This window comes from Arvicanthis niloticus, chromosome 3 (assembly GCF_011762505.2).
Source record: "Arvicanthis niloticus isolate mArvNil1 chromosome 3, mArvNil1.pat.X, whole genome shotgun sequence".
Classification (NCBI taxonomy): Eukaryota; Metazoa; Chordata; class Mammalia; order Rodentia; family Muridae; genus Arvicanthis; species Arvicanthis niloticus.
Window position 1 is genome coordinate 138,490,021 of NC_047660.1, and position 26,490 is coordinate 138,516,510.

At 39.7% G+C, this 26,490-nt stretch overlaps 1 protein-coding gene and 1 pseudogene across 1 annotated transcript in view; one reads left to right on the forward strand and one right to left on the reverse strand.

Moving 5' to 3' along the window:
- Adgre1 (adhesion G protein-coupled receptor E1) overlaps nucleotides 1-26,490 on the forward strand; it is a 115,022-nt gene that overhangs the window by 82,121 nt on the left and 6,411 nt on the right. Inside the window, exons 14-19 of the mRNA XM_076932044.1 lie at nucleotides 2,453-2,637; nucleotides 3,542-3,712; nucleotides 6,251-6,445; nucleotides 8,603-8,838; nucleotides 12,733-12,799; nucleotides 19,338-19,429. Of these exons, the coding sequence (XP_076788159.1) occupies nucleotides 2,453-2,637; nucleotides 3,542-3,712; nucleotides 6,251-6,445; nucleotides 8,603-8,838; nucleotides 12,733-12,799; nucleotides 19,338-19,429 (946 nt within the window). The remainder of the gene's footprint in view (nucleotides 1-2,452; nucleotides 2,638-3,541; nucleotides 3,713-6,250; nucleotides 6,446-8,602; nucleotides 8,839-12,732; nucleotides 12,800-19,337; nucleotides 19,430-26,490) is intronic.
- On the reverse strand, nucleotides 1,616-2,095 carry LOC117705094 (U1 small nuclear ribonucleoprotein C pseudogene; annotated as a pseudogene).

Sequence of the window (26,490 nt, forward strand, 5' to 3'; positions counted from 1 at the left end):
TTTATTCTTCTGTGCAATAAATTCCAGTCTAGATGGGCGAATCCCCTAGATGAAGGACTGTTGGCAGCTGATGGATGCTGGGGAGGGAGAATCAGTTTTCTTCAAGGATGTGGTCCTGGGTAGTGTCCAGATTTCAGTAGATAGCTCTATGTATAGGCAGCACAAGATGGACTCTGTGGGTTAAAATCTCTCCCTTCTTCCACCTTGTCCTTTTTTCCTCTCCTTTTCTCCTCCTCTCCTCATTTTTTTTTTTTTTTTTTTTTTTGCTTTTCTGAGTAAGCTCTGTGCTGGTTAGTTTTAACTACCAACTTGATACAACTTAGAATCATCTGGGAAGAGTGTTAGTGAGGGACTGACTAGGTAAGAATGGCCTGTGAATGTGTCAGTGAGTGTCTGTCTTATATTAGTTGATGTGGGAAGACCTGGTCCACTGTGGGTGGCACCATTTTCTGGACCATGTGAATAGAGGAAACAAGCTGAGTAGTGAGTAGAGCAAGGAGGCAAAGATGCACAATCTCTCTTTGTTCTTGACTGCACATATGATGTGACTGACTAACTGCTTGAATTCCTGCTCTGACAAACAAGTTTTAAATACTAGGGAGTTTATTAAGTGTAAGTGTGTGTGTGTGTGTGTGAGAGAGAGAGAGAGAGAGAGAGAGAGAGAGAGAGAGAGAGAGAGAGAGAATTTAGGTGTTTTTAATCTATCTATCTCTATCTATCTATCTATCTATCTATCTATCTATCTATCTATCTATCATCTATTTATTTTTTTATGTGTGTGTGTACAAACATACATGAGCACGTGCATGCATGCACACACACATACCAAGGTACACTAATCGTAGTTACAAGACAAGTTTTAGGAGTCAATTTGGTTCCCTTCACTGTGTGGGGACTGTATAAAACTCAGGTCTTGATGGTTGGTGACAAACACTTTCCTCTGGTGAGCCATCTCTCCAGTGCCAGGTATCTTTACAGTGGCTGAGTATGTGATTCTGTGGCTTCTAAGTTACATTGCTTATTGGTGCCATTTATGTACAATTTATTTTGTATGACACTAGGCAGCAAGTGTGAGCCCTCACACATACCAGGCCAGTGCTCCACTAAGCTCCCATTCCTATCAGAAGGTTTACAGCTGATGCCGAGTTAAAGCTTAAGTTCACTTTAAAACTTGAGAAACATTATGAGGTCTGCTTCCTCACTTCCCAGAAATGACTCCCCCTTGTATATGAAATCATATGGTGGTTTCACAAGCTTTAGTTTTTATATCAGGGATGAGTGAGGAGTGTAGATGGGTGAAAGTATGAACTTTCTGCCCCTAAGTCAGCACAGCTCTGTTGATATTCCTAGTGCCCTCTTTGAGATGGCTCCAGGAAACACGTCTCCATAAGTGTTTGGTGTATTTTTAAATTTTAACTAAAACAGCTGGTGATTTTATTTTCACATTTCACAGTATAAGTGAAAAACCTCACTTTTTTGTATCACTTCTCCCTCCAAAATTATTCTCTCTGTTAGGAAGGGAAGTTTCCTTGTCATGTATTTAGTAAATACCAAGGCTCAGCACCAAGATCCCCTGGTGAAACACAACAAAAAATACTAAATGATAAAGAGCCCTTCATCTGTTTGGCTGAGTCATGCTAAGCTGTGTGGGTGCTATCATAGAGTGGGTGGGAGGTCTCATCTTTGGAGGCCCAGGCATCATGGGCATGTGGCTTCCCATGGGTAGTCCCATCCCAGAAGCAGGTCCCACAGGAATCATCCCAAGAGGAGGAGGAGGGCATCATTGGCATCATTAGAGAGCCTCTTATATGGAATGCAGGCATCATGCCAGGCCAAGGAGGAACCAGGAGACTGGGGGAGGTGGAATCATTGCCCCTGTAGGTGGAGGAGCAGAGAACAGAGCCGGAGGGATCTTTCCTTGTTGAAATGCAGCCATTGTTTTGTCAATCAGGCTCTGGGCCTGCTCCTCCACCCATTTCTGGTAATAGTCTTTCACATTCTTTTTGTGTTTCTGACCACTACAGTGTGTCTTCCTCACAGATGGAGAATCATGGGTAAGATACATATCTCAGTAGTCACACTAAAACTTACCCATGATGCTCCACAGGCTGTTGGCTACCCGGGTCCCCACTGTCAGAAAGTAGTGTTTGGTGAATTAGACCTGTTGAGTTTTCTTGACTCTCAGAGAGTAGGAACAGTAGCCTGGAGTTTGGGTGGGGTTTCTTTCCTTTTACATGTATCCTCTTTCCATGGTCTTCCAAACCTGCCTCAGCTGTTCTAGAAATTCTTAAGTCCTTAGAGTAAATTGGGGAGAGTCTGTATGTACATGTCACATGTGTTGCATGTGTGTACACATGTTGCTGTGTGTATCCATATTTCCTGTATGCACGTGCGTCATCTATAATAACAGTTCTATGCCTCTTTGTTTTTATTTTATTTTGGGGACATTCAGGGAACCCAGGAGTGGCTTTTGTCTCCTTTGCACACATGGAATCAGTTTTAAATGAACGCTTTTTTGAAGATGGTCAGGCCTTCTCGAAGCTGAGGATGAATTCCCGTGTTGTTGGTGGCATTGTAACTGGGGAGAAGAAGGAGGACTTCTCCAAGCCTATTGTCTATACCCTCCAGCACATCCAGGTTTGTGTGTTGTCTTCTGAGATGTCTGACTGTCTATGGAGGAGTCAGTCTTGCTACCCAAGATGCTCTAACCTATTTAAGAAACAATTGATTGTTTTTTCAAATGATCACAGATTTGGGTGCAAGAAATGCATTTCCATTTTTCCTTTACTAAGAGAGATGCTCTGTACCCTTTTCTATGTTTCCTCAGTAGTGACATACTGCAATCTATAATGCAACAAGTATTCATGCTTTTGTGTATGCATTTGTGCAAATGTGTATGTGGTAGCTAAAGATCAATGTTAGGTATCTTTATTGCCCTCATTTTAAAAAAAGATTTATTTTTATTATTTATAATTATGTGAATGTTCGTCTGTGGGTATGTGCATGCAAGTGCATGTGCCATGGAGTCCAGAAGCATCAGATTTGATGAAGCTGGAGTTATGTGTGGTTGTGAGCCACAATTTAATATGGGTACTGGGAACCAAACTCAGCTCTTCCAGGAGAATAGCAAGTGCTACTAACCACTGAGATATCTACCTCGCCTCCTTAATTTTAAAGACCAGCTCTGTCACAGAACCAAGAGCTTGTTGATTCAGCCAGGCTGTCTGGTCAGCAAATCATGTAAACTCTTACCTCTCTGCCTTCCAAAGCTAGGATTTAAATGTTTGTGTTGGGTATTTGAACAGCTTCCCATACACATACAGCAAGGACTTTTGTCTGCTAAGCTATCTTCTTAGCTCTGAAAGAAGTTTTCTTGAAGCAACAACAGTAGTCTAACACCAGATCAAGCACCATTACAGACTGAAATACAGTCAGTTTTTCCATTTCCTGAGTTTCTAGTCCCAGATGGATCTCAAGTCTGGTCACATTGAATCAATTCCAGTGTGAAGTTCACAGGAGACTGGGGCTTCTGATCTTTCAGCCAAAGCAGAAGTCTGAGAGGCCTATTTGTGTCTCCTGGAACACTGATGTGAAAGATGGGAGATGGACACCCTCAGGCTGTGAGATCATGGAAGCATCTGAGACACACACAGTCTGCAGCTGTAACCGGATGGCAAACTTGGCTATCATCATGGCTTCTGGGGAGCTTACAGTGAGTATTGGTAGCTCATTCATGTTTCCCTGAGTATCTTTCCTGAAACTTAGTGGAGGTGAATGGCAGAACATCTTTTGTGTTTCCCTAAGGTTTTAAGTATTGCAGAAGGTAACCATAGAGGGAGAGGAATGTGTGCCATACCTCCATGATTAAGGAATTTATTATGTGGTTAGAAAGCTATGACACTGAAGTACAAAGTCAAACATAACAATCCTGTATTATTCAGGCTTTCTAAGAGAAATATGACTAAAAGTAAACACACTTGTTAGAGAGATTTTATTAGACCGGTTTGCATAATATGATGTGTGCATTCCAACAATGGCTGCCTTCACATTAGAGTGTCTGAGAACCCAGTAAATGATCAATATAAGTAGGTGGATATCTCAGCAGCCTCACTCTGGCATTAACAGCATAAAGGATTTCTGGAGCACCATGGATTTCTGTCCACATTGGAAACCTGAAGAATCTGGATTCTGGTATCAGCCAAGGAGCATTGTAGCAGTTACAATATCAGAACAGATGAACATGCCAGATGTGAAGGCAATGAGGCAAAAGGAAAGATTTTCCTTTATGCTTTTTTGTCTAGGCTGCTACCCAAATATAGGCTGGTTCTTCCCACTTCAAATAACCCGATCAATAACATCTCCAAGGGTGTGCCCAATAGCTGATCTCTTCTGATTTAACTAAGTTGACCACCAAAGTTAACTGTCACAGACTATAATCAAACATACCCAATATATTTTACATGTCTCATTTAATGAGCAGTTTAGTGATCTAGGACTTTTTGCTTGAAGCTAATTTTTTATTGGTCAATTTCAAATTTCATGGGACAGAAGACTGATGCTCAGTGGCATGCTTCATTGTGTAGTTAGTGATTAGTGGAGATAGAACCTGAGCCTTGAGATAGCCTGGCCCCAAAGTTCTCTTTTTACTAAACTATAGAAGTTGAGCTGTAGGAATTCCTAGATGCAAGTGAAGGTTGATAATACACTGACATCACTCAGGACTCAGCTCCACCTTCAAAGGATGATCTTCACTCCATTACTGGAAAGAACATCTACAAATTATAATTCCAAGAATCCCTTGCTGTTTGGTCAAAGGTATAATGTGGAGTCTCTATTGAGATATATCCACAACACAGGGTCTATGAAATGAGTACAGATGAATATATTGACTTAATAAAGAGGAAATGTTTCCTAATTGGTGTGGAAACTGTTCTTGGCTGGTGTATTAGGAACAAGGGCACTTCCCTATTATGGAAGTACCACGCATCTTATAGAAAAACATGTAGCTTGGAATTTGCAAGGGGACAACAGGGAGGATGTTTCCTTTCAGGTTCTGTGTGGGTCACTTTTTTCTTGGATAAGTCCCTCTGTCCCTCTGAGTGGAACCCAACTCTCTCATGTCAAAGCAGCAAGAATAAAAAGCTAACACACAGTTAACACCATAGGACACAGTTATAAGTACCTGTATGCATTTACTGTAATCCTACATAAATGACCCTGTAAAGCAGCCCTGAACTGGGGATATGGCTGACTCTGTAAAGTGTTTGCTATGTGACACAAGAATCTGAGTTTTTTCACCCATGTAAAAAAGCCATGGTTGGTGACAAAGTCTTGAAATATCCCCAGTTGGGGAGGCAGAGCCAAGTGGATCTGGGAATTCACTAGTGACCTCTAAGCCAATGAGAGACCCTGTGGTTAATATTCCTTACTGCGGCACCTGAAATTGTCCTCTGTCCTTCACATGCATGTGTACACAAATGAACTGCACACACATAAGTGCACTGGGAGCTGACAAAATTGTGGGCAGTTTTTATGAACAGTTTGTGATAGTGTTGTGTAGTGCACTGGCTGATATTATCTTTAACACAGAGAAGGTACCATGAATTTCAAAACTAGTCATTAATGAACAGTATAGGGAAAGGACTGTTACTTTCAATCTAAATTGAAATGTCTCAGATATCAGCAACTTTGTTAGTGCTCAGTCCGAGAGGCAGAGGGATTTAATACAGGCAATTGTACACTTACAAAATCTTTAGAAAGAGATGAAGGAGCTTCAGAGTCATCCTCCCCTCACAGTTCAATTTAAATGGCCCAGAATTGCTGGTGTCATTTGTGTTCTATTCTTAGGCCTGGGGCAATTTGGTCACAGCTCATCTGACCAACAGATGGCTCATAGTTTCCTTTTCTTCTGCCTTCCCAGATGTCTGTATATATATTCCATGAAGAATCTATACTACACCCAAAAGGGTGTAGTACACACTCTATGACAAGGGATTCTGGGAACAATAGTTTGTAGATGTCCTCTCTAGTATGGAGGGTCAAGAAAACACTGGGGGTTGTGTGTGAATACTCAGGGATGCAATCAGATTTCTCAGAGTGTCATGGATAACATTCAGATCATTTTGAGGCCAGGGGACAGAAGTCCTGAGACTTTCAGGAGGTCTGGGTAAGGTGTTATCTTTTCTTTTCTGGTGCCGAGGGAGAATTTTAGTTCTATTGTGAGGCCAACAATTGTTCTCCTTCCTGATAGATGGAATTCTCCTTGTATATCATCAGCCATGTGGGCATAGTCATCTCCCTGGTATGTCTTGCCTTGACCATGGCCACCTTCCTGTTGTGTCGTGCTGTTCAGAACCACAACACCTACATGCATCTGCACCTTTGTGTGTGTCTCTTCTTGGCCAAGATTCTCTTCCTCACCGGTATAGACAAGACTGACAACCAGGTTTGTGACCTTTGGGCTGTGCTCTTATCCAGTTGCATCATCTGCCCATGTTCCTTTGCTTATCACTATCTAGTTCCCTCTCCCAGGGCCTTTTCATAGCATCCTCTGACAGTGTCTTAGTCTTCTTTCTATTGCTGTGATAAACAATATGACTAAAAGCAACTTGGGCAAGAAAGGTATTCTTTTTTTAAATTTTATTTATTTATTTATTTTTTATTTCTTTAAAATACACTTCAGATTTTATCCCCTCACCCCAGTCCTCCCACCACCCAGGAACCCCCTATCCCATTCCCCCTCCTGCCTCCACAAGGGTGTGTCCTCACCTATTCCCCTCCCCCTCCCCCTCAAATTTCTCCCTGCTCAGTGTTCAGCCTTCATGGGACCAGTGATTTCCTCTCCCACCCATGCCCAACAAGGCCATCCTCCCCTAAGTATATAGCTGAAGTCATGGGAACCTCCCTTTGTGTTCCTGGGCTGGTGGTTTAGACCCTGGGGAGCTCTGGTTGGCTGGCAGTGTTGCTCTCCTCTTGGGGCCACCAACCCTAAGAAAGGGATTCTTTTAGCCTACACTTTCATGTCATAGTCCACCATGGCAAGAACTAAAGTAGGGACCGGGGAGGAATGCTGCTTGCTGGCTTTCTCCTCTTGACCTACTTAGCCTGCTTCCTTATACAACATAGGACTACCAGCCCAGGGATGGTGTTGCCCATGATGATCTGGGCCCTCCAATCTCAGTGCTCCACACTCTTACCTAAAGGTCAGTCTTATTAAGGCAAATCCCCAGGCAAGGTTTCCTCTTGACTTTAGTTTGTGTCATGTTGACAAGAAACTAACCAGCACAGTCAAGTTCTCACAGAATTGACCTATTATGACAGTCTAAAATCAGCTCCTTAGACATTTTATGAAGTATTTTGGTCCCTTCCATTATTTTATTTTCTCATTATTCTTGAGTATGTGGTGTGCATGCATGTGCGCGCACACACACACACACACACACACACACACACACACACACACGTGTGTGTGTGTCTTTGCATCTGTTTGAACACAAGTGTGTAGCAGGCTTCCTTCCAGGGCTGGGATTACAGATGAGCCACTGTGCCCACTTAGCACTTATGTGGGTTCTGGGAATCCATACTTTTGGAGAAATGTTGTCCTCACACTTCTGTTACAAGTGGTTTAGCATTAGAGGTATCTTACCACCCCTGCTTCAAAACACACACACACACCCACACCCCCCCCCCCCCCACACACACACACACACACACACACTCAAATATTGTGTGTGTTTGAGCATGTGTGCACATGTGTGAATATATGCACACGTCATGGAATACATATGACACAAGTAGCAGGAATCAGTTCTCTCCTTTCATGTGATCAAGCTTGGCAGCAAGTTCAATGATCAGCTGAGCCATCTCATTAGTCTGACCTTGTGTTTTTAAGACAGAATCTCTCTTGGTTTGGAACTCACCAGTTAGTCTAGGTTGGCTAGATAGTGACTCCCACCATCAGTCTTCATCCCTCCTCCATACTGTCAGGCCTACAGATGCACATTTTCTTGGCTGGCTTTTACAAGGGTCCTGGGATGAATTATTTTACCTATGGGGCATGGAGTGGGCAAATACTTTACTGACTGATGGCGGATTGAGAAGACTTCATACAAGTCTAGTTGGTGAATGAATGTGATAGTGGACTTACTTATAGAGTACATGGTCACTAATAAGAGTATGGGAGACTCCCAAGTAGTTGCATCACTGCAGAGTTACACTGCATTATGGATGATGATCTCATGGAAGTTGTATCATAGAATCCCTTTTCCACTTATGTTCCCATTGCTTATGTACCCTAACGTTTTCTAGGGTTACTCTCAGCTATGTGAAACAAGGAGAAAGTACTCTTGGAGTCCTAGGTGGCCATTACCTTTCTTGATGAAATCCATTACTGTGACCACAGAACTTTCTCTGTTTAGTTTCTATGACTACCTGGACAAGATACTCACTACTCCTACATAGTGAAGGGATGGCTACATTATGCTTACTGAAAAACAGGCTGTATTGTTTGAGGAACCCCAGTAGAAGCCATTCCTCCCTTGCTTTTGTACTTCAACCTTCTATCTGCATGGGGGATCCTGACATGCAGACTTCTTCCCTGCAGACAGTTTGCGCCATCATTGCGGGATTCCTACACTATCTTTTCCTTGCCTGCTTCTTCTGGATGCTGGTGGAGGCAGTGATGCTCTTCCTGATAGTGAGAAACCTGAAGGTGGTGAATTATTTTAGCTCTCGCAACATCAAGATGATACACCTCTGTGCCTTTGGCTATGGGCTCCCAGTCTTGGTGGTCATGGTCTCTGCTACTGTACAGCCACAGGGCTATGGGATGCATAATCGGTGAGTGTCATTTTCTTCTCTATGAAAACCTTGTTACCAAGCTTCATGATAACTGAGCTAGCTACTTGATCAATGCCATGACAAGATACTTAATAATAATAAAATTAAGAGAGGAAGGTTTTATTTTAAACACATGTTGCAGGTATATGTATATTATGGTAGAGAAGTCAGGGAAGGGACTCAAGCAGGAACCTGGAGGTGGAGGCCATGGAGAAAGGATACTATATGTTCTACTTATGGTCATGTTTATCGAGCTTTATCATAAGGCCCAGGCCCACCTGCCTAGGAATGGTGTTGCCTACAGTTATCTAGGGTCTCCTGCATCAACTAACATTTAAAGAAATCACCCAAAGATATGCCTACAGGCCAATTTGATGGAGGTGGTTCCTCAATAGAGGTTCCCACTTCCCAGGAGTATGTACTGAGTCAACAAGCACTGACTGCCACAACATTCAAACCACAGAATACCTATGTGGCCACTAATAACAGTGATTGCAGCAGTGATATCACCAAGTGATTCAACCCTGATTGATCATGTATATAGGCAAGAAGACATTTCTGGGGTGGAAATCTAGGCCTTTAAATATTCAATGCCAATACAGATGCCTGTAGCTTTCAGCTGCAAGAGATAGCTTCAGGCTGTAGAATTCAGTGATTTATGTCTCAAAGTACTCAGATTGGAGGCATTCTAGTTTCATATCTGTTGTTCTAATAAACCTCTTTGACAAAAGGCAATGCAGAAGAGAAGGGGGTTCTATTTCAGTTTGCAGTTCTAGGTTACTGTTCATCATTGTGGGGAGTCAAGACAGGAACTTCAAATGTCTGATCACATGACACCCACAGTTAAAAGAAGAGAGAAATGCATTCAGCTCCATTTACCACAGTTTAGGAACCCCCTACCTAGGGAATGGCTCTGTGCACATCAATGAACTTAATTTAGACAATGGACAACTGAGCCTGCTGATTTCCATCTTCCCCATGAGCCCCTTCTACTTTCATGACATTTTTGGTATTATCTCGTGAGTTTAATTGTGGTTACTTATAGAGTATGGGTGAGAATTTATTTACAGGATTGTGGGTAATTAAAGAAAATGGCTCCTCTCTCCTAGCAACTATTAGCTGCCTATAAATCCTCAGGGAGAAGTGGGGACTTGTGGTGTACTCAAGGTAGCCAGCTGGGTTAGCATTAGGGCAGGTGCTTAGCTGGTAGTCCTTTGCAACTGGGATGCCAAGGAAGGATGCAATAGCTGTCAATTAGATAGTCAACTTGCCCTGGATCCCATCATTATTATCTTACTTAAAGAAAATATGAAAATGTGTCCTTGAAATTGGAGTTTATCATTAACATAAAATACTGTTAAATCAGTATTTTATGACACTCTAACAATGCTCAGCTTTTCCTCTGCCCTGGTGAGGAGTAGGTCTCTATAGTAATATTGTTATCAGGACCACCAAATTGTTTATGATACAGAGAACATACAACTGTCCGAGTGTACTATTCCAGAAAGAGAGTATATAGTTGGGCTAATTTGACTGTTTTCCTAAATGCATAAATAAAACCTGCTCAGTCTGTGTAATACTACTTGTACATGTGCTTTCTTAGCTGATCATTTGGTATTGGAGGATCAATTGGTATGCTCTTCCCCATGGAAGACTATTTCTTCCACTATCACTATTCTCTAATTTTGCCTGTAATTCTTTGTATAGAGGTGAGATCTTGTAGCCTTTCTCCCACATGAAGCCTCTGAACCACAACAATGATGCATGGCTTGATAACCCTACAGGTACAGCATTGGTATGCATGCCTTGATGGCAACTAACAGCTCTCTAACTGGACTTAAGACCCACTCAATGAGGGCTCTGCACTTCTTCTGGGTAGGACAATAGAGCTGGGCCTGGTGGTGTGGGCAAAGGAGATCCAGCCCTGAGGAGATAAGAGCAGGAGAGCTGGCTCTGCCCCTTTCCAGCTGCTGTACTCTGGTGAGCTGGCCCTACGCCTCACTGGGCAGTGCTGGAATGCTGTGTAGGTGGTGTGAGCATGGGAGAGCCACCAACTCAGCTACTACCTAGGCCCAGATCCAGGACTTTGAGTTGTCCAACCCCAACATCTGCCCCATCTATAAAATGCTGGAGTGCATGAAGGGGCTGTTTCTCCAGAACCAAAGATACATGATCTTCAAAACACAGGATAACTTCAGGATATCAGAGAGGAGTCCAGTCATTATCAAATATTGATAGCATAGCAGAAACCAGAGGCTTCAAAACAGACCAACGACTCACTGCAGTGTATATTTGCACAAAAGGCTGTTTGGGCAAAAGTTTATACTGTGTGACACACTGTAGCAGCTTCCAGGACAAGGTTTTTAAAAATATTTATTTATAACCAGGCTGAGCAAGCCATGAGGAGCAAGTCAGTAAGAAGCAGTCCTCCATGGCCTCTGCATCAACTCCTGCCTCCAGGCTTCTGTCCTGTTTGAGTTTCTGTCCCACTTCCTTTGATGATGAACTATGATGTGGAAGCATAAGCTGAATAAACCCTTTTCTCCCCCCAAAAGTAGTCTGACAAATATAGGTGGATTTCTTTTTGGGCTATGTAATCTCTTTTGTGACCTTATAATTTTTTGATTTATATATTAGTTATACTAGTGCCATGCACTTTTGATTGAAGTCATGTAATGTAATGTGTGATGCCTCCAGTTTGGTTCTTTTTCCCTTACTTTTTTGTATTTGTGTATTTTTTTCTGGTTTCAGACATTTTGAAAATTGTGGATTTTTTTGGTGTTTGTGGTATTTTTCTTTGTCAAGTGTCCAGAATACTGAAGAAAGAATGCACAGCCTTGGCTTATAAGATACTTAGACTCTCTTGATATATATAATAATTATTGTATTTTCTCCCATTAAGTTACTACTTTAATCAATTGATGACTTTTGTCTTTGATGTTTTCTTAAAAGTCCCATTTATTTGTTTATAACTTTATTTTCTTTTGTTTTAATATTATATTTGATACAAATAGAATTTTATATATAACTTTTGATACTTTATAGACTTGTCAGAAAGATATGCAAAATATTTATTTATTTATTTTTGCTTGTTTGTTTTCTTTCAAGGGTGAAGTTGTAAGGGTGGAGGATGAATATAGCAAGATGGGGAGATGAGGGTAATTGGGGTACATGATTTGAAATTCACAAGGAATCAATAAAAAGTAAAAAAAGAAAGGTCAGCTCAATAAAAGGTAAATCATTTTAAGTAGTAGAAACCTAACCAACTATAGGGTTAGTGAAGTCATTGATCTTGGAGGAGAGCTGATAACCCATACTTTACTAAATTAGAACTTCTAACCATATTCCAAATATTTGTCCTTGTCTTCAAAAATAGATGTAATCTTTATTCCTCAAGGAAATTTCTCTTTGTGACAGAGACCACCAAAAATAATCTACAATCAAACTACAGAGTTGTGGGTTTCTGTCCCAACTGATAGAACTACAAAACACTCCTTCACCTATGGCTCAGGGAATACTGAGGAAGAGGGAGTAGAAAGATTATAAGACCCTGAGTATATTCCTTAGTCAAGGATGATGAATAATGAGTTCTTACTGGAGGGAATGTTGGAGTTGATGTTTGAATGACACAGTGTACTAGTAGAGGATTACATGGAGGTAGAAAGTTCTGAACTGATCATTATCCTGGACTTTATTCTAGGCAAAGGTCTCATGAGTAGTTGTCTAGGGTCCATCTGGGCTCACATCACACTGTCACCCATGCACCCACCCACCTACCCACCCACCCCACAATCAGCATTTTTGAATGAATGTCAGTCTGTAGTATTGAGGATGCACAATTGCAAGGCCATGTACTGAGACAAATGCATTTGCCTTCTGTATTTTCCTTTACAGCTGCTGGCTGAATACAGAGACGGGGTTTATCTGGAGTTTCCTTGGGCCAGTCTGCATGATCATCATGGTAGGGAGAACATTTGTTCAAGAACATTTTGGTGACCTCTCCTTAGTCAAATTAGAAAGTGTCATTATACTGTGATGCTTGCTAATCTCAGAACTCTTTCTTATGTTTCTTTGTTCTTGAGGTAATTGAATTGGGATGTGATTTCTCTGTCAATTTTTATTGATGATCAAGTGCAAAATATATATAAGGGACAACAACTTTTCTTATTAATGTTTTAAATTTAATGGGAAATAGATTTGTTTGTAGAAAGAATCTCTTGTGTACTGTATGGAAGCATCACCTGTCAATAAAAAGGTGACGACTTATTGCTGAGGCAGAATATAATAGGTGGGAGTCTGGTAGGGTGATAGGCACTCTTGGATAGGGTCAGGCATGGGGAGAAATTTGCAATGAACTCTGAGGAGACAGACATATGAAACTGAGGAAAGGTAACTAAACATGTGGTGGAACTTAGACTAGTTTAAATGGGATAACTGAGTTACAAGCTAGCAGGAACCAGACAAAGGTTTATTCGTATACAATAAGTCTTATAGCCATTATTTCTGGAACTCAGGTGTGAGTGGAAAAGCCCACAGTTACATCCATCAGTTTCTTCCAGGTCTTGATGTTGAATGGAAGAGAAAGTAAAAAAAAAAATAACTACATTTAATATGTACAAGTAGGGAGATATCTGTCAGTCTGAGGTTAATCTGGTCTACACGACAAATTAAGTTTTAAATTAACTAGGCCATACTGCTATGTAGAAAGACCCTGTATACACAAGGAAGGAAGGAAGGAAAGGAAGGAACTGGGGAGATATGGTCTTGATTAGAAGTGAGGTGAGAAATTTTGAGAAATAAATAGAAGCCAGATGACATTTGAAGATACTGGGCACTCTTTTGGCTTCATTTCTATTGCTGTAATACGATTCCATAGCTAAAAGCATATCAGGGAAGAGAAGGATTTATTTCAGTTTACAGACTTATCCTGTCTAGTTTTACATCAACTTGACCAAGCTAGAGTCATCTGAAAGGAGGAAACACCAGTTGAGAAAATGCTTACAGCTGTAGGGCATTTTCTTAATTTGTGATAAATGGGAGAGGGCCACTGTATGTGGTGTCATCCCTGGGATGGAAGTCCTAGAGGCTATAAGAAAGTAGGTTGGGCAAGCTATGGGGAGCAAGCCAGCAATCAACCTTCCTCCATGGCCTCTGCATTCATTACCTCTTGCCTCCAGATTCTTGCTTTGTTTGAGGTCCTGTCCTGACTTCATTCAATGATGAACAATAGTATGGACATATAAGCCAAATAAACTCTTTCCTTCTTAACTTGATTTTTGGTCATGATGTTTCAGCAATAGAAATCCTAACAAAGACAAGGTCATAGTCTATCACTGAAGTAAATCAGGGTAAGATTGTAAGTAGGAACTTGAAGCAGAAACCCATGATACAATACTGATTTCAGCCCCAGGCAAGGACTCTTGCTTAGTAAGATTTGTTATACATCCAAGGACCACCTGCTGTGGGAACACTACTTTCCTTTACTGTCTGTCATCTTGATTTCTCACCCTACCCCTAGTCTTCAGTAAGATCCAAAGCTTAGACAGAAAAATTAGTTGTTTTCTTCTCTTTGCTAGGATTTTTGACCACCATTTTATCAACAATGCAGTCTTAGATTTATGTGGTGGTCTTCTTCCCTTATATGGAACCAAAAGCATTCCCTTTATTTAAGGAATGACCATTACCCCAGGGATTCACTGTCAGGAGTGTACAATATGTAGTCTGTGGGCTACATGTGCTCCAGTATATCTATGAATGAAGCACAATGAAATTATGCATGACAACCTTGCATCACCATGTCAGTTGCTGAGACACCCCTGATGATTTTCATATTATGGTTCTATAATTGTGGTGTATTTGTGAATCTGTTGTTTTTTTTATCATATTAAAAAATTAGTTGTGAATCTATATTTTGACAGTTGGTAGTGACTAGTTTTGAGATTGATATTCCTTAAAGCCAAAATTGACCCTGACACACTTCTGTTCACTATAATTGTCCCTCCTCTTCATGCTTTCCTCAAAATTTTTCTATCCAATGATACCTTAATAAATCCATGGTTTCTCTCATGTCCTCAAAATGATTGTCTTAGTTAAGGTTACTATTGTTGGATGAAACATCATCACCAAAAGCACCTTGTAGAGGAAAGAATTTATTTCACTCAAAATTCTATATAAGATTTCATCATCAAAAACAGTTAGGACAGGAACTCAAGCAGTACAGGAAACTGGAGTCCATAGCTGATGTCGAGGCCACAGAGCAGTGTTGCTTTCTGGTTTGTTCCTGATGTTCAGTCTGTTTTCTTATGGCACCCAGGACCACATGCCCAGGAGTGGCCCCACCCACAATGGGCCAGACCCTCACTAAGAAAATGCCCTAAAGGCTTGCTTACAGCTTAATTTTATAGAGGCATTTTCTCAGGAGGCTCCCTTTTCTCAGATGACTTTAGCCTGTGTCAAGCTGACATAAACATAAAATTAGCCAGTACAATGGTTTTCATCTCTGAAACCTGATTGTCTACTTGCTGGTGGTATGGCCTTTCCTGGGGAAATGTGAACAAATTTCTACTTACCTCAGATAGGGCACCCAGGATGCACCAAAGTAATGATTCTACCACAGATTAGTTTGGCAGACCAATGAACTTACTGGGATTATACACAGGAGCATGAGTTGGTGTAACCCTGAGCGTAGATGGCTTAAAGGCAGCTGCATCATTAGAAAGCTGAGGACATGAATGTTTCAGAAATAATCAACTGAGGGACATGCCAAGCTGGGGTACAATTCATGAAAGGGTTTCCAGACATCCTCCCATGGATCAGGCATTTAGCAGGCTGGAGAATCTCCCTTCCCAGGAGTCATTACTATTTCCATAACCTAGGGAGTGGTCTTGTAAATCCTGTAAGTCTAAGGAGATTCCTGAGACTTGTGAGGTTTTTATTTCCTGAGTCTTGACTGTAGGGAAGATTGTTTCTGCTTGGAGATTGCTAAACAAGCATTATACTTTCCCACCTTGCCTTGTTACATCTCCTAGTGTCCCATACCACCTGCATGCTTACTGTATCAAAGGATTTTCTTCTCCCTCATAATTCCAGCCCTCTCATGGAGGGATGTTGGAAAACAGAAATTTTAACTAATATAATTTGCACAATACCTGACATTGACTGTTCTTCAATACATACTAGGTTTGAGAAATGATGGGGATAAAAATAATAAATGTTTATGTCTTTAAGAAATTTAGAGTATTTTTATATTTTACATATTTTTATATGTAGTGGGATTCAAATCAAACCAGGAAGTAGTTGGCTACTTCCAAAAATAATCATGCCACTATTGTGCCAGAAGACATATCTTGCCTGGCAGGTTGATATTTCATTAATTTTACACAGAGTCTAGAGAGGTTAGACTGTTGATGGCAGTCCTCTCCTGACCAGTACCTAGCCTTCCAGAACAATGAATGTTAGCCAGCATGGAAGAAGCTGAAATGTTTATTTCACTTACTTTCAAATTTTTAAAACTATTTTTCCTCCTGAAAATTTTAGTTGTCAGGAAAAATAATCCCCTTATACCATAGGCTTTCCACTGGGGCAATTTTGCCTTTCATGAGACTGATGTGAAAATATTTTTTTTATTCTCACAACAAGGAAGGAGGATAACATTGACATCTAATACACAGTGTCCAAGAAGTTCCAGAATGGAACACTGTACATTCCACATTAAAGGTGATATGATCCCAGATGTCGATATGTCAACATTGCCAACATAGTTTGGAACATCAGATTGATGCTCTTTATACTATTCAAATTATTGGAAGGAGGTTCAGAGTTTAAGAGTAAGGAGCCATCTTGAGTCTCATGCCAGATACCAGTGGAATTTTGTTATTTCTAAAATTTACAATGATAGTCATAATTAGGAAAAAGTTTAAAGACACTTGCAGGGTATTTGGCATAATTCTAACACCTCTCTGGATGTTTTAGCTTTAAATAGTGAGTTTATGAATTTAAAGAATTCTGCTCTGCTGAACTTTGATGCTGCAGATAATGCTGATCAAATTACCCATGTCCTGAGGTCAGTATTTCTATTTTGGTCAAGCTTCAAGAATGGCATATATAGCTTGATTATGCTAGCCCTGGTTGTCCTGGGAATACTTTTATTTCTGCTCATCATGTAAAAGCTTGTCTTTAATAACATCAACATGTTGGCAGCCAAAGTACATGACTTGAAACTGAAAATGGACCCCCAAACAGAGTTATTAATTTAAGAGACTGGCAAGCCAAGGATCAGTAAGATTCTGCACATAGCCTTACCAACCTAAGACAGAGTGCATTGCTTTTGATAATGTATATTCCATGATGGATAAGGAAGGCATTCTTGGCAGAACAACCTAAGACAGACTCAGTCTTGTTTATGAAATAAAAAAGGGGGAGATGTGGAGAACTTTTGGGGCTGCCTGACAGGAATCTGACATTGGCCAAGGACAAGGAAATGAGCTTCAGTCAGGAATCTGACATGAGGCTAGAACAAAGAAGTAATTTCAGGCAGGAATCTAAATCCTAGGCTATAACAAAGATATAATTTCAGGCAGGAATCTAAATATTAGGCTAGAACAAAGAAGTAAGCTTCAGGCATGAAAATGATTTTGGGCTAGGACAGGGAAATAGGCTCAGATATTTTGGTCAACCTGATAAGCCCTTAGAAACAGTGATTATGGGACTTTGTTTATTGCCTTCCTTGTTTTTTTGACTATTTGTATTTATGGTCTTGCTTGTTCCTTGACTATTTGCATCTATTTTATTGGTAGTTCCTCAACCTATAATTGATCTTAATACTTGCATGTAATTAAAAACAGTATAAAAGCAAAAAAGGAGGAGGAGGACGGATGGGATAGGGGGCTTATAGGGGGAATGGGGAAGGGGATAACATCTGAAATGTAAATAAATATAATATACCCCCCAAAAGAATAAAAAGTTTACAAATACCTTAAAAAAGAAAATCTAGGTTCATGGTTTATGTGAGTCCTATTGCCTTAGTTTCTGTCCCTGTTCCTGTGATAAAATGCACTGCCAATGTCTCCCATTCATAGCAATCCTGGGTTGTCTGTTATTCTTTGTGTAGGGTTGAAGCCTCACGGTCTTTCCTTTATCCACTCTGATACGTCTATTGCTATTGCTTTTGTCCACCCTATGTTTCTTCAGTCATGTTGAGGCTTTCAGGGTATAACTCCTGACATTGTTAGGAAATATAATCTCACAACAAAATCCCTGATAGTCTGGCTTCTAGAATATTTTTTTGTTCTCTCTTCCATGATTTTCCCCAAGCCTTAAGTATAGTAATTTTATTGCCAAGAAAGAGCTTATCAATTGGTTATCCAATACCAAATGGTCATTTCTGAAATCATACAAGTAATATTATACAGACTAAGCAGGTTGCGTTTAGGAATATATATGTATATAATACATATATACATATACATACGTGTATATAATAACAATGAAAACAGAGGCCATGGATTTTAAAGAAAGCAAGGAGGCATATATTGGAAGGTTTGGAAGAAGGACAAAAAGGGGGAAATGAATATAATTATGTTCTAATCTTTCTCCTCCCCCAGAATCCTGACCAAAGCAACTTAAGGGAGAAAGAGTTTATATGGGTCAGAGTTCTAAGGTATATCCAATCACTGTGAGAATTCAAGACTAAAAGAACTCAAAGAAATCCATTACATTTCACTCATATTCAAGAGCAACAAGCAATGAATTTATGCACTGTGCTTAGCTCACTCTGTCTACTCTTATAAGACTTTGCATAGGGTATGGTACCACTCACAATGGCTGCGTCTTTCCACTAATCAAGATAATCCTCTACATGCATACTCATAGACTAACCTTACTCACCTTAGACAGTCCCTTACTGGTGTTCCTGGAGGCTTCTTTCCTAGGTGTTGACAGTTAATATCAACCATTACACCACTTTCAGAAGGCTGAGGGAACACCTTTGAAGAGAAGGAACCGTCTGTTCTGGGTCATAGTCTATGACATCAACATTGGTTTCAGTTCTAACTGAAATGATGGGAAATAGCTGGTGGAAATAAAAATATCTACATGGGAACAAGAAAGAACAATTTGTTGCAAGATAGCTATAGTATAATAGCAGAGGTAAGCCTTATCATCATTCACATTATAGACTCAGAAGCAGTCAGGGAGTTTCATTGCTTAAGAAATGGGCTTTGAATGCTATTGCACAAAGTAGCAGGTTGGCTAACTACAAGTGGGGTGTCCTATGGGGTCCATCAGTGGTGATGCTGACTTTCTGCTGTCCAACCTAAATTGGAAGAAGAGGCATCAGCTGGGTAACTGTTGGATAGGTATCAAGTCCAGGCTATTCAGGCCTGATGAATCCAAGATTGCAATTGAGGATGGGTTACTAGAGGCCATATTTCAATGTGTAGATGGACTGGTCATGGTTAGTCTATGTATCTTGTCTACATACCCTCTGCTTATCCTTACAGATCAACTCTGTCCTCCTTGCCTGGACACTGTGGGTGCTGAGGCAGAAGCTCTGCAGTGTCAGCTCAGATGTTTCTAAACTCAAGGACACGAGGTACAGTAGTCTCTTTCTCACCTTTACTCATTCCCTTTCTTCTTCCCACAAAGCCTCACTACTCTCCCAGCTTTCTCTATATATCATGTTCATGTGCAGGTGCATGCATGCCATGACACATGTGTAAGGGTCAGAGGACACCTTGGGTATTGGTCTCTACTCTTTTGTATCCTCCTCTCATCTCACCTCAGAGGCACTGGTATTACAAATGTTCATGTTATATGCACTTGGTTTATGTGGGTTCTCAGGACTTGAACTCAGATCTTCATATTTGTGCACTAAGCACTTCACTCACTGAGCCACCTCCCAGTCTGATCACTTTTTGTATTTTCATTACAGAGAAAGGATGAGGGTTGCATAGATTAGAAGACTCCAGATGTCAAACTTCCCGCTCCATTGATCTTCTTTATTATCTGTATGACATTATGCTGCATATATAGGACCTCTACAAGTTTCACTTTCTTCATTTGTAGAAAGGAGATACTGATATGGTTCACTTTAGGTAGCTAATAAAACATTGCTATAATTGCTGGGGACACTGAGCCTTTCATGGATCACAAATGTTGATACATTCAGTGTGAGTACCCTCACACAAACATAGATACACATGCATAATGCACATACACAAATATAGACAAATTTACTTATACATGCACACATACAAACATGGACATACACATGCATGGACACACAAGCACACACACAAACAGGAACATACATGCACATGCATACACATACTCATGGACATAAGCATACATGGACCCACATGCACACACATGAACTCACATACATACTTACAAATGCACACATACATATGTGTAGGTAATTGTGGCTGGAGAAAGCAAGGTTCCTCACTCCAGGCTGTGGGTAGTTGGCTGGGAACATTCTGGGTTCCTCCAGGGGGAAGTTAGGCCTGACTGCTGTGGCTCCATGGTTCCTTACAGTGTGGCCCCAACACACGAGAAAGTCCATGGGTTTTTAGAGGCTTTAATGTCATGGCAGATGATGGATGGATCTGGATGCACCCCCCCAAAAAAACCCAGGGCAGACCTTAGTTAAATAGTGAGGGAAAGAGGGGGGAGGGGCTGGGGAGGAATGCTTAATTGGCTCCACACTCTAGCCTTAAGGTACCTCATTAGTATGTAAATCTCTCTAGGGCCTGAAGTCTGTTAATCATGCCCTCCACCTGTGCCCTACCTGACTGAAGGGTGCAGGTTGAATGGAGATTAGACCTCTTGTCAGGAGCCCGGGTTCTGGGGGTGTGGCCAAACACCCACAACCCAAGAGTCAGGATACACTTCCATGGCCCAACATCCCACTCTCTTTTCTTTCATAAAAAGAGGAAGAACTCTGTGTTCTTTTATAGCTGAGTAATACTCTATTGTGTAAATGTACCACATTTTTTTGTATTCATTCCTCTGTTGAAGGACATCTGGGATCTTTCCAGCTTCTGGCTATTATAAATAAGACTGCTATGAACATAGTGGAGCATATGTCCTTATTATATGTTGGAGCATCTTCTGGGTATATGCCCAGGAGTGGTGTAGCTGGGTCTTCAGGTAATGCTATGTCCAATTTTCTGAGGAACCATCAGACTGATTTTGAGAGGGGCTGCACCATCTTACAATTGCACCAACAATGGAGGAGTGTTCCTCTTTCTCCACATCCTCACCGGCATCTACTATCACCCGAGTTTTTGATCTTAGCCATTCTGACTGGTGTGAGGTGGAATCTCAGGGTTGTTTTCATTTGCATTTCCCCGATGACTAAGGATGTTGAACATTTCTTTAGGTGCTTCTTGGCCATTTGAGTTTCCTCAGTTGAGAATTCTTTGTTTAGCTCTGTACCCCATTTTTAATAGGGTTATTTGGTTGTCTACAGTCTAATTACTTGAGTTGTTTGTATATATTGGATATTAGCCATTTATCTGATGTGGGATTGGTAAAGATATTTTCCCAATCTGTTGGTTGCCGTTTTGTCTTATTGAGTGTCCTTTGCCTTACAGAAGCTTTTCAATTTTATGAGGTCCCATTTGTCAATTCTTGATCTTAGAGCATAAGCCATTGGTGTTCTGTTCAGGAACTTTTCCCCTGTGCCCAAGTATTGGATGTTCTTCCCCACCTTCTCTTCTATTTGTTTCAGTGTATCTCTTTTTATGTGAAGGTCTTTTATCCACTTGGACTTGAGCTTTGTACAAGGGGATAAAAATGGATTGATTTGCATTCTTCTACATGCTGACCTCCAGTTGAACCAGCATCATTTCTTGAAAATGCTCTCCTTTTGCCACTGGAAAGTTTTAGATCATAGGTGTGTGGGTTCATTCCTGGATCTTCAATTCTATTCCATTGATCTTCTTGCCTGTCTCTGTACCCATACCATGCCATTTTCACTATTGTTCTGTAGTACAGTTTGAGGTTAGGGATGGTGATTCTCCCAGAAGTTCTTTTTTTGTTACGAACAGTTTATCCTATACTGGTTATTTTGTTATTCCAAATGAATTTGCATATTGCTCTTTTTATCTCTATGAAGAATTGATTTAGAATTTTGATGGGGCTTGCATTGATTCTGTATATTGGTTTTGGCAAGATGGCCATTTTTACTAATTAATCCTGCCAATCCATGAGCATGAGAGATCTTTCCATCTTCTGAGAGCTTTGATTTCTTTCTTCAGAGACTTGAAGTTCTTGTCATACAAATCTTTCACTTGCTTGGTTAGATTCCCACCAAGGTATTTTATATTATCTGTGACTATTGTGAAGGGTGTCATTTCCCTAATTTCTTTCTCAGTCTGTTTAATCCTTTGAGTAGAGGAAGGCTACTAATTTGTTTGAGTTGATTTTATATCCAGCCACTTTGCTGAAGTTGTTTACCAGGTTTAGGAGTTCTGTAGTGGAAGTTTTAGGGTCACTATCATATCATCTTCAAATAATGAAAATTTGACTTCTTCCTTTCCTATTTGTATCCTTTTGACTTCCTTTTGTTGTCTAGTTGCTCCAGCTAAGACTTCCAGTACTATATTAAATACGTAGGGAGAGAGTGGGCAGCCTTGTTTAGTCGATGATCTTAGTGGGATTGCTTCAAGTTTCTCTTTATTTAGTTTGATGTTGGCTACTGGTTTGCTGTATATTGCTTTTACTATGTTAAGGTATGGGCCTTGAATTCCTGATCTTTCCAAGACTTTTACCATGAAGAGATGTTGAATTTTGTCAAATGCTTTCTCAGCATCCAGTGAGATGATAATGTGGTTTTTCTTTGAATTTGTTTATATAGTCGATTACATTGATGCATTTCTGTATATTGAACCATCCATTCCTGGGGGAAAGCCTACTTGATCATGATGGATGACTGTTTTGATGTATTTTTGGATTTAGTTTGTGAGGATTTTCTTGAGTATTTTTGCATCGATATTCATAAGGGAGATTGATCTGAAACTTTCTTTCTTCTGTCTTTGTGTGGTTTAGGTATGCACATAATTGTGGCTTCATAGAATGAATTGGGTAATATTTCTTCTGTTTCTATTTTGTAGAATAGTTTGAAGAGAATTGATATTAGGTCTTCCTTAAAGGTCTGATAGAATTCTGTACTAAAACCATCTGGTCCTGGGCTTTTTGGTAGGGAGACTTTTAATGACTGAAGCTGTTTCTTTTGGGGTTATGGGACTGTTTAGATGGTTTATCTGCTCCTGATTTAACTTTGGTACCTGGTATCTGTCTAGAAAATTGTCCATTTCATCCAGATTTTCCAGTTTTGTTCAGTATAGTTTTTTGTAGTAGGATCTGATGATTTAAAAAAATTTCCTCTGTTTCTGTTGTTATGTCTCCCTTTTCAGTTCTAATTTTATTAATTTGCATACTGTCTCTGTGCCCTTTGGTTAGTCTGGCTAAGGGTTTATGTATCATGTTGATTTTCTCAAAGAACCAGCTCCTGGTTTTGTTGATACTTTGTATAGTTCTTTCTGTTTCTTCTTGGTTGATTTCAGCCCTGAGTTTCATTATTTCCTGGCATCTACTCCTCTTGGGTGTATTTGCTTCTTTTTGTTCTGGTGCTTTCAGGTGTGATGTCAAGTTGTTAGTGTCGGCTCTCTCCAGTTTCTCTTTGTAGGCACTTAGAGCTATGAGTTTTCCTCTTAGCAGTGCTTTCATTGTGTCCCATAAGCTTTGGTATGATGTGTCCTCATTTTCATTAAATTCTAAAAAGTCTTTAATTTCTTTGTTTATTTTTTCCTTAACCAAGTCATCATTGAGTAGAGCATTGTTCAGTTTCCTCGTGTAGTGGGCTTTCCACTGTTTTTGTCATTATTAAAGAACAGCTTTAGTCCTTGGTGGTCTCATAGGATGCAAGGGATTATTTCAATCTTTTTGTATCTGTTGAGGCCTGATTTGTGACCAATTATATGGTCTACTTTGGAGACGGTACCATGAGGTGCTGAGAAAAAGGCATATTCTTTTGTTTTGGGATGAAATGTTCTATAGATATCTGTTAAATCCATTTGGTTTATTACTTCTGTTAATTTCATTGTGTCTCTGTTTAGTTTCTGTTTCCATGATCTGTCCATTGCTGAGAGTGGAGTGTTGAAATCCCCCACTATTATTGTGTGAGGTGCAATGTGTGCTTTGAGGTTTAGTAAAGTTTCTTTTATGTACGTGGGTGCCCTTGTATTTCGACCATAGATGTTCAGAATTGAGAGTTCATCTTGGTAGATTTTTCTTTTGATGAGTATGAAATATCTTTCCTTATCTTTTTTGATTACTTTTGGTTGAAAGTATTTGATATTAAAATGGCCACTGCAGCTTGTTTGAGACCATTTGCTTGGAAAATTGTTTTCCATCCTTTTACTCTGAGGTAGTGTCTGTCTTTGTCACTGAGGTGTGCTTCCTGTATGCAGCAAAATTCTGGGTCCTGTTTATATATCCAGTCTGATAGTCTGTCTTTTTATTGGAGAATTGAGTCCATTGATTTTAAGAGATATTAAGGAAAAATGATAGTTGCTTCCTGTTATTTTTGTTATTAGAGGTGGAATTATGTTTGTGTAGCTATCTTCTTTTGGGGTTGTTGGAATATTACTTCCTTGCTTTTTCTAGGTTGTCATTTCCCTCCTTGTGTTGGAGTTTTCCATCAATTACCCTTTGAAGTGGTGGATTTGTGGGAAGATAGTGTGTAAATTTGGTTTTGTCATGGAATATCTTGGTTTCTCCATCTAGAGTGATTGAGAGTTTTGCTGGGTACAGTAGTCTGGGCTGGCATTTGTGTTCTCTCAGGATCTGTAGGTTATCAGTCCAGGATCTTCTGCCTTTTATAATCTCTGGTGAGAAGTCTGGTGTAATTCTGATAGGTTTGCCTTTATATGTTACTTGTTTTTTTCCCCTTACTGCATTTAACATTCTTTCTGTGTTTTGTGCATTTGGTGTTTTGATTATTATGTGATGGGAGGTATTTCTTTTCTGGTCTAGTCTATTTGGCATTCTGTAGGCTTAATGTATGCTTATGGGCATTTCTTTTTTTAGGCTAGGGAAGTTTTCTTCTATACTTGTGTTGAAGATACTTACTGGCCGTTTAAGTTGGGAATCTTCACTCTCATCCATACCTATTATCCTTAGGTTTGGCCCTCTCATTTTGTCCTGGATTTTCTGCATGTTTTAGGTTAGGATCATTTTGCATTTTGCATTTTCTTTGACAGTTGTGTCAATGTTTTTCATGGTATCTTCTGCACATGAGATTATCTCTTCTATCTCTTGTATTCTGTTGGTGATGCTTGCATCTATGACTCCTGACCTCTTTCCTAGATTTTCTATCTGAAGGGTAGTCTTCCTTTGAGATTTCTTTATTGTTTCTACTTCCATTTTTAGATCCTGGATGATTTTGTTTAATTCCTTCACCTGTTCGGTTGTGTTTTCTTGCAATTCTTTAAGGGATTTTTTTTTTTGTTTTTTCTTTAGGAGCTTCTACCTGTTTACCTGTGTTCTCCTGTATTTCTTTAAGGGAGTTGTTTATGTCCTCTTTAAAGTCCTCTATCATCATCATGAAAAATGATTTTAATTTTCTAATTTGCTTTTCCAGTTTGATGGGGTGTTTAGGACTTGCTATCTTGGAGAACTGGGTTCTGATGATGCCAGATAACTATCACCCGAGTTTTTGACCTTAGCCATTCTGACTGGTGTGAGGTGGAATTTCAGGGTTGTTTTGATTTGTATTTCCCTGATGACTTAAGGATGCTGAACATTTCTTTAAGTGCTTCTTGGCCATTTGAGTTTCCTCAGTTGAGAATTTTTTGTTCAGCTGTATACCTCATTTTTAAATAGTTTTTTTAAAAAAGTTTATGATAAAGTGTCAAACGAACCAACAAAAAAAGAAATGAAATTTGTCTTTGCTTTTATTTATGTTATTGAAAATTAAAATGCTTTTGTTTATTGTACTTATATATTTTCAACACATTAGGTTTAGTTAAACATATATGTATGTATGAACAGAAGTCTAGTACTTTCTCTATTATACTCAAAGGAAACCATATTATTGTGTTGCAGAAATCTTCTAAAAGTCATTTTGTTATTACTCTCCTCACAGCTGATTCTTAATGCAAACATGTAGTTGATTACAAATGTTGCTTTGTGTTCCCATTTCATGTGAAATGCTACTCTGTATTGCTGAGATCATGAATGGACTGGCATGTTATTTTTGTTGATGGAATCTCTCTAATATCTACATTATATGTAACATTAAAACTTATTTTTCTTTTGATTGAAGGATTTATATTTTTCATTTAGTCAATCAAAACCATAACCATATCTAAATATTACTAAATTTAGGAACTCATATATTGTTTATCACTGGAGAGAATTTGTTACTATGGTGATGTGGACATGTAAAAGCTCCCCTTATTGCTTAAACTACTAAATGTCTTGGTGTATAAATGTTCACCTTTATACTTTAGATTTGATTTAAATTTAATGATTCTGTATAATATTAGAAATTTACTGCAGAGTCTCATAAATCTAAATTACATGCATGTTTTATGTGTTATGGTTTACACTCCAATACAAAGACCTTTGTGCTAAAAATTATTT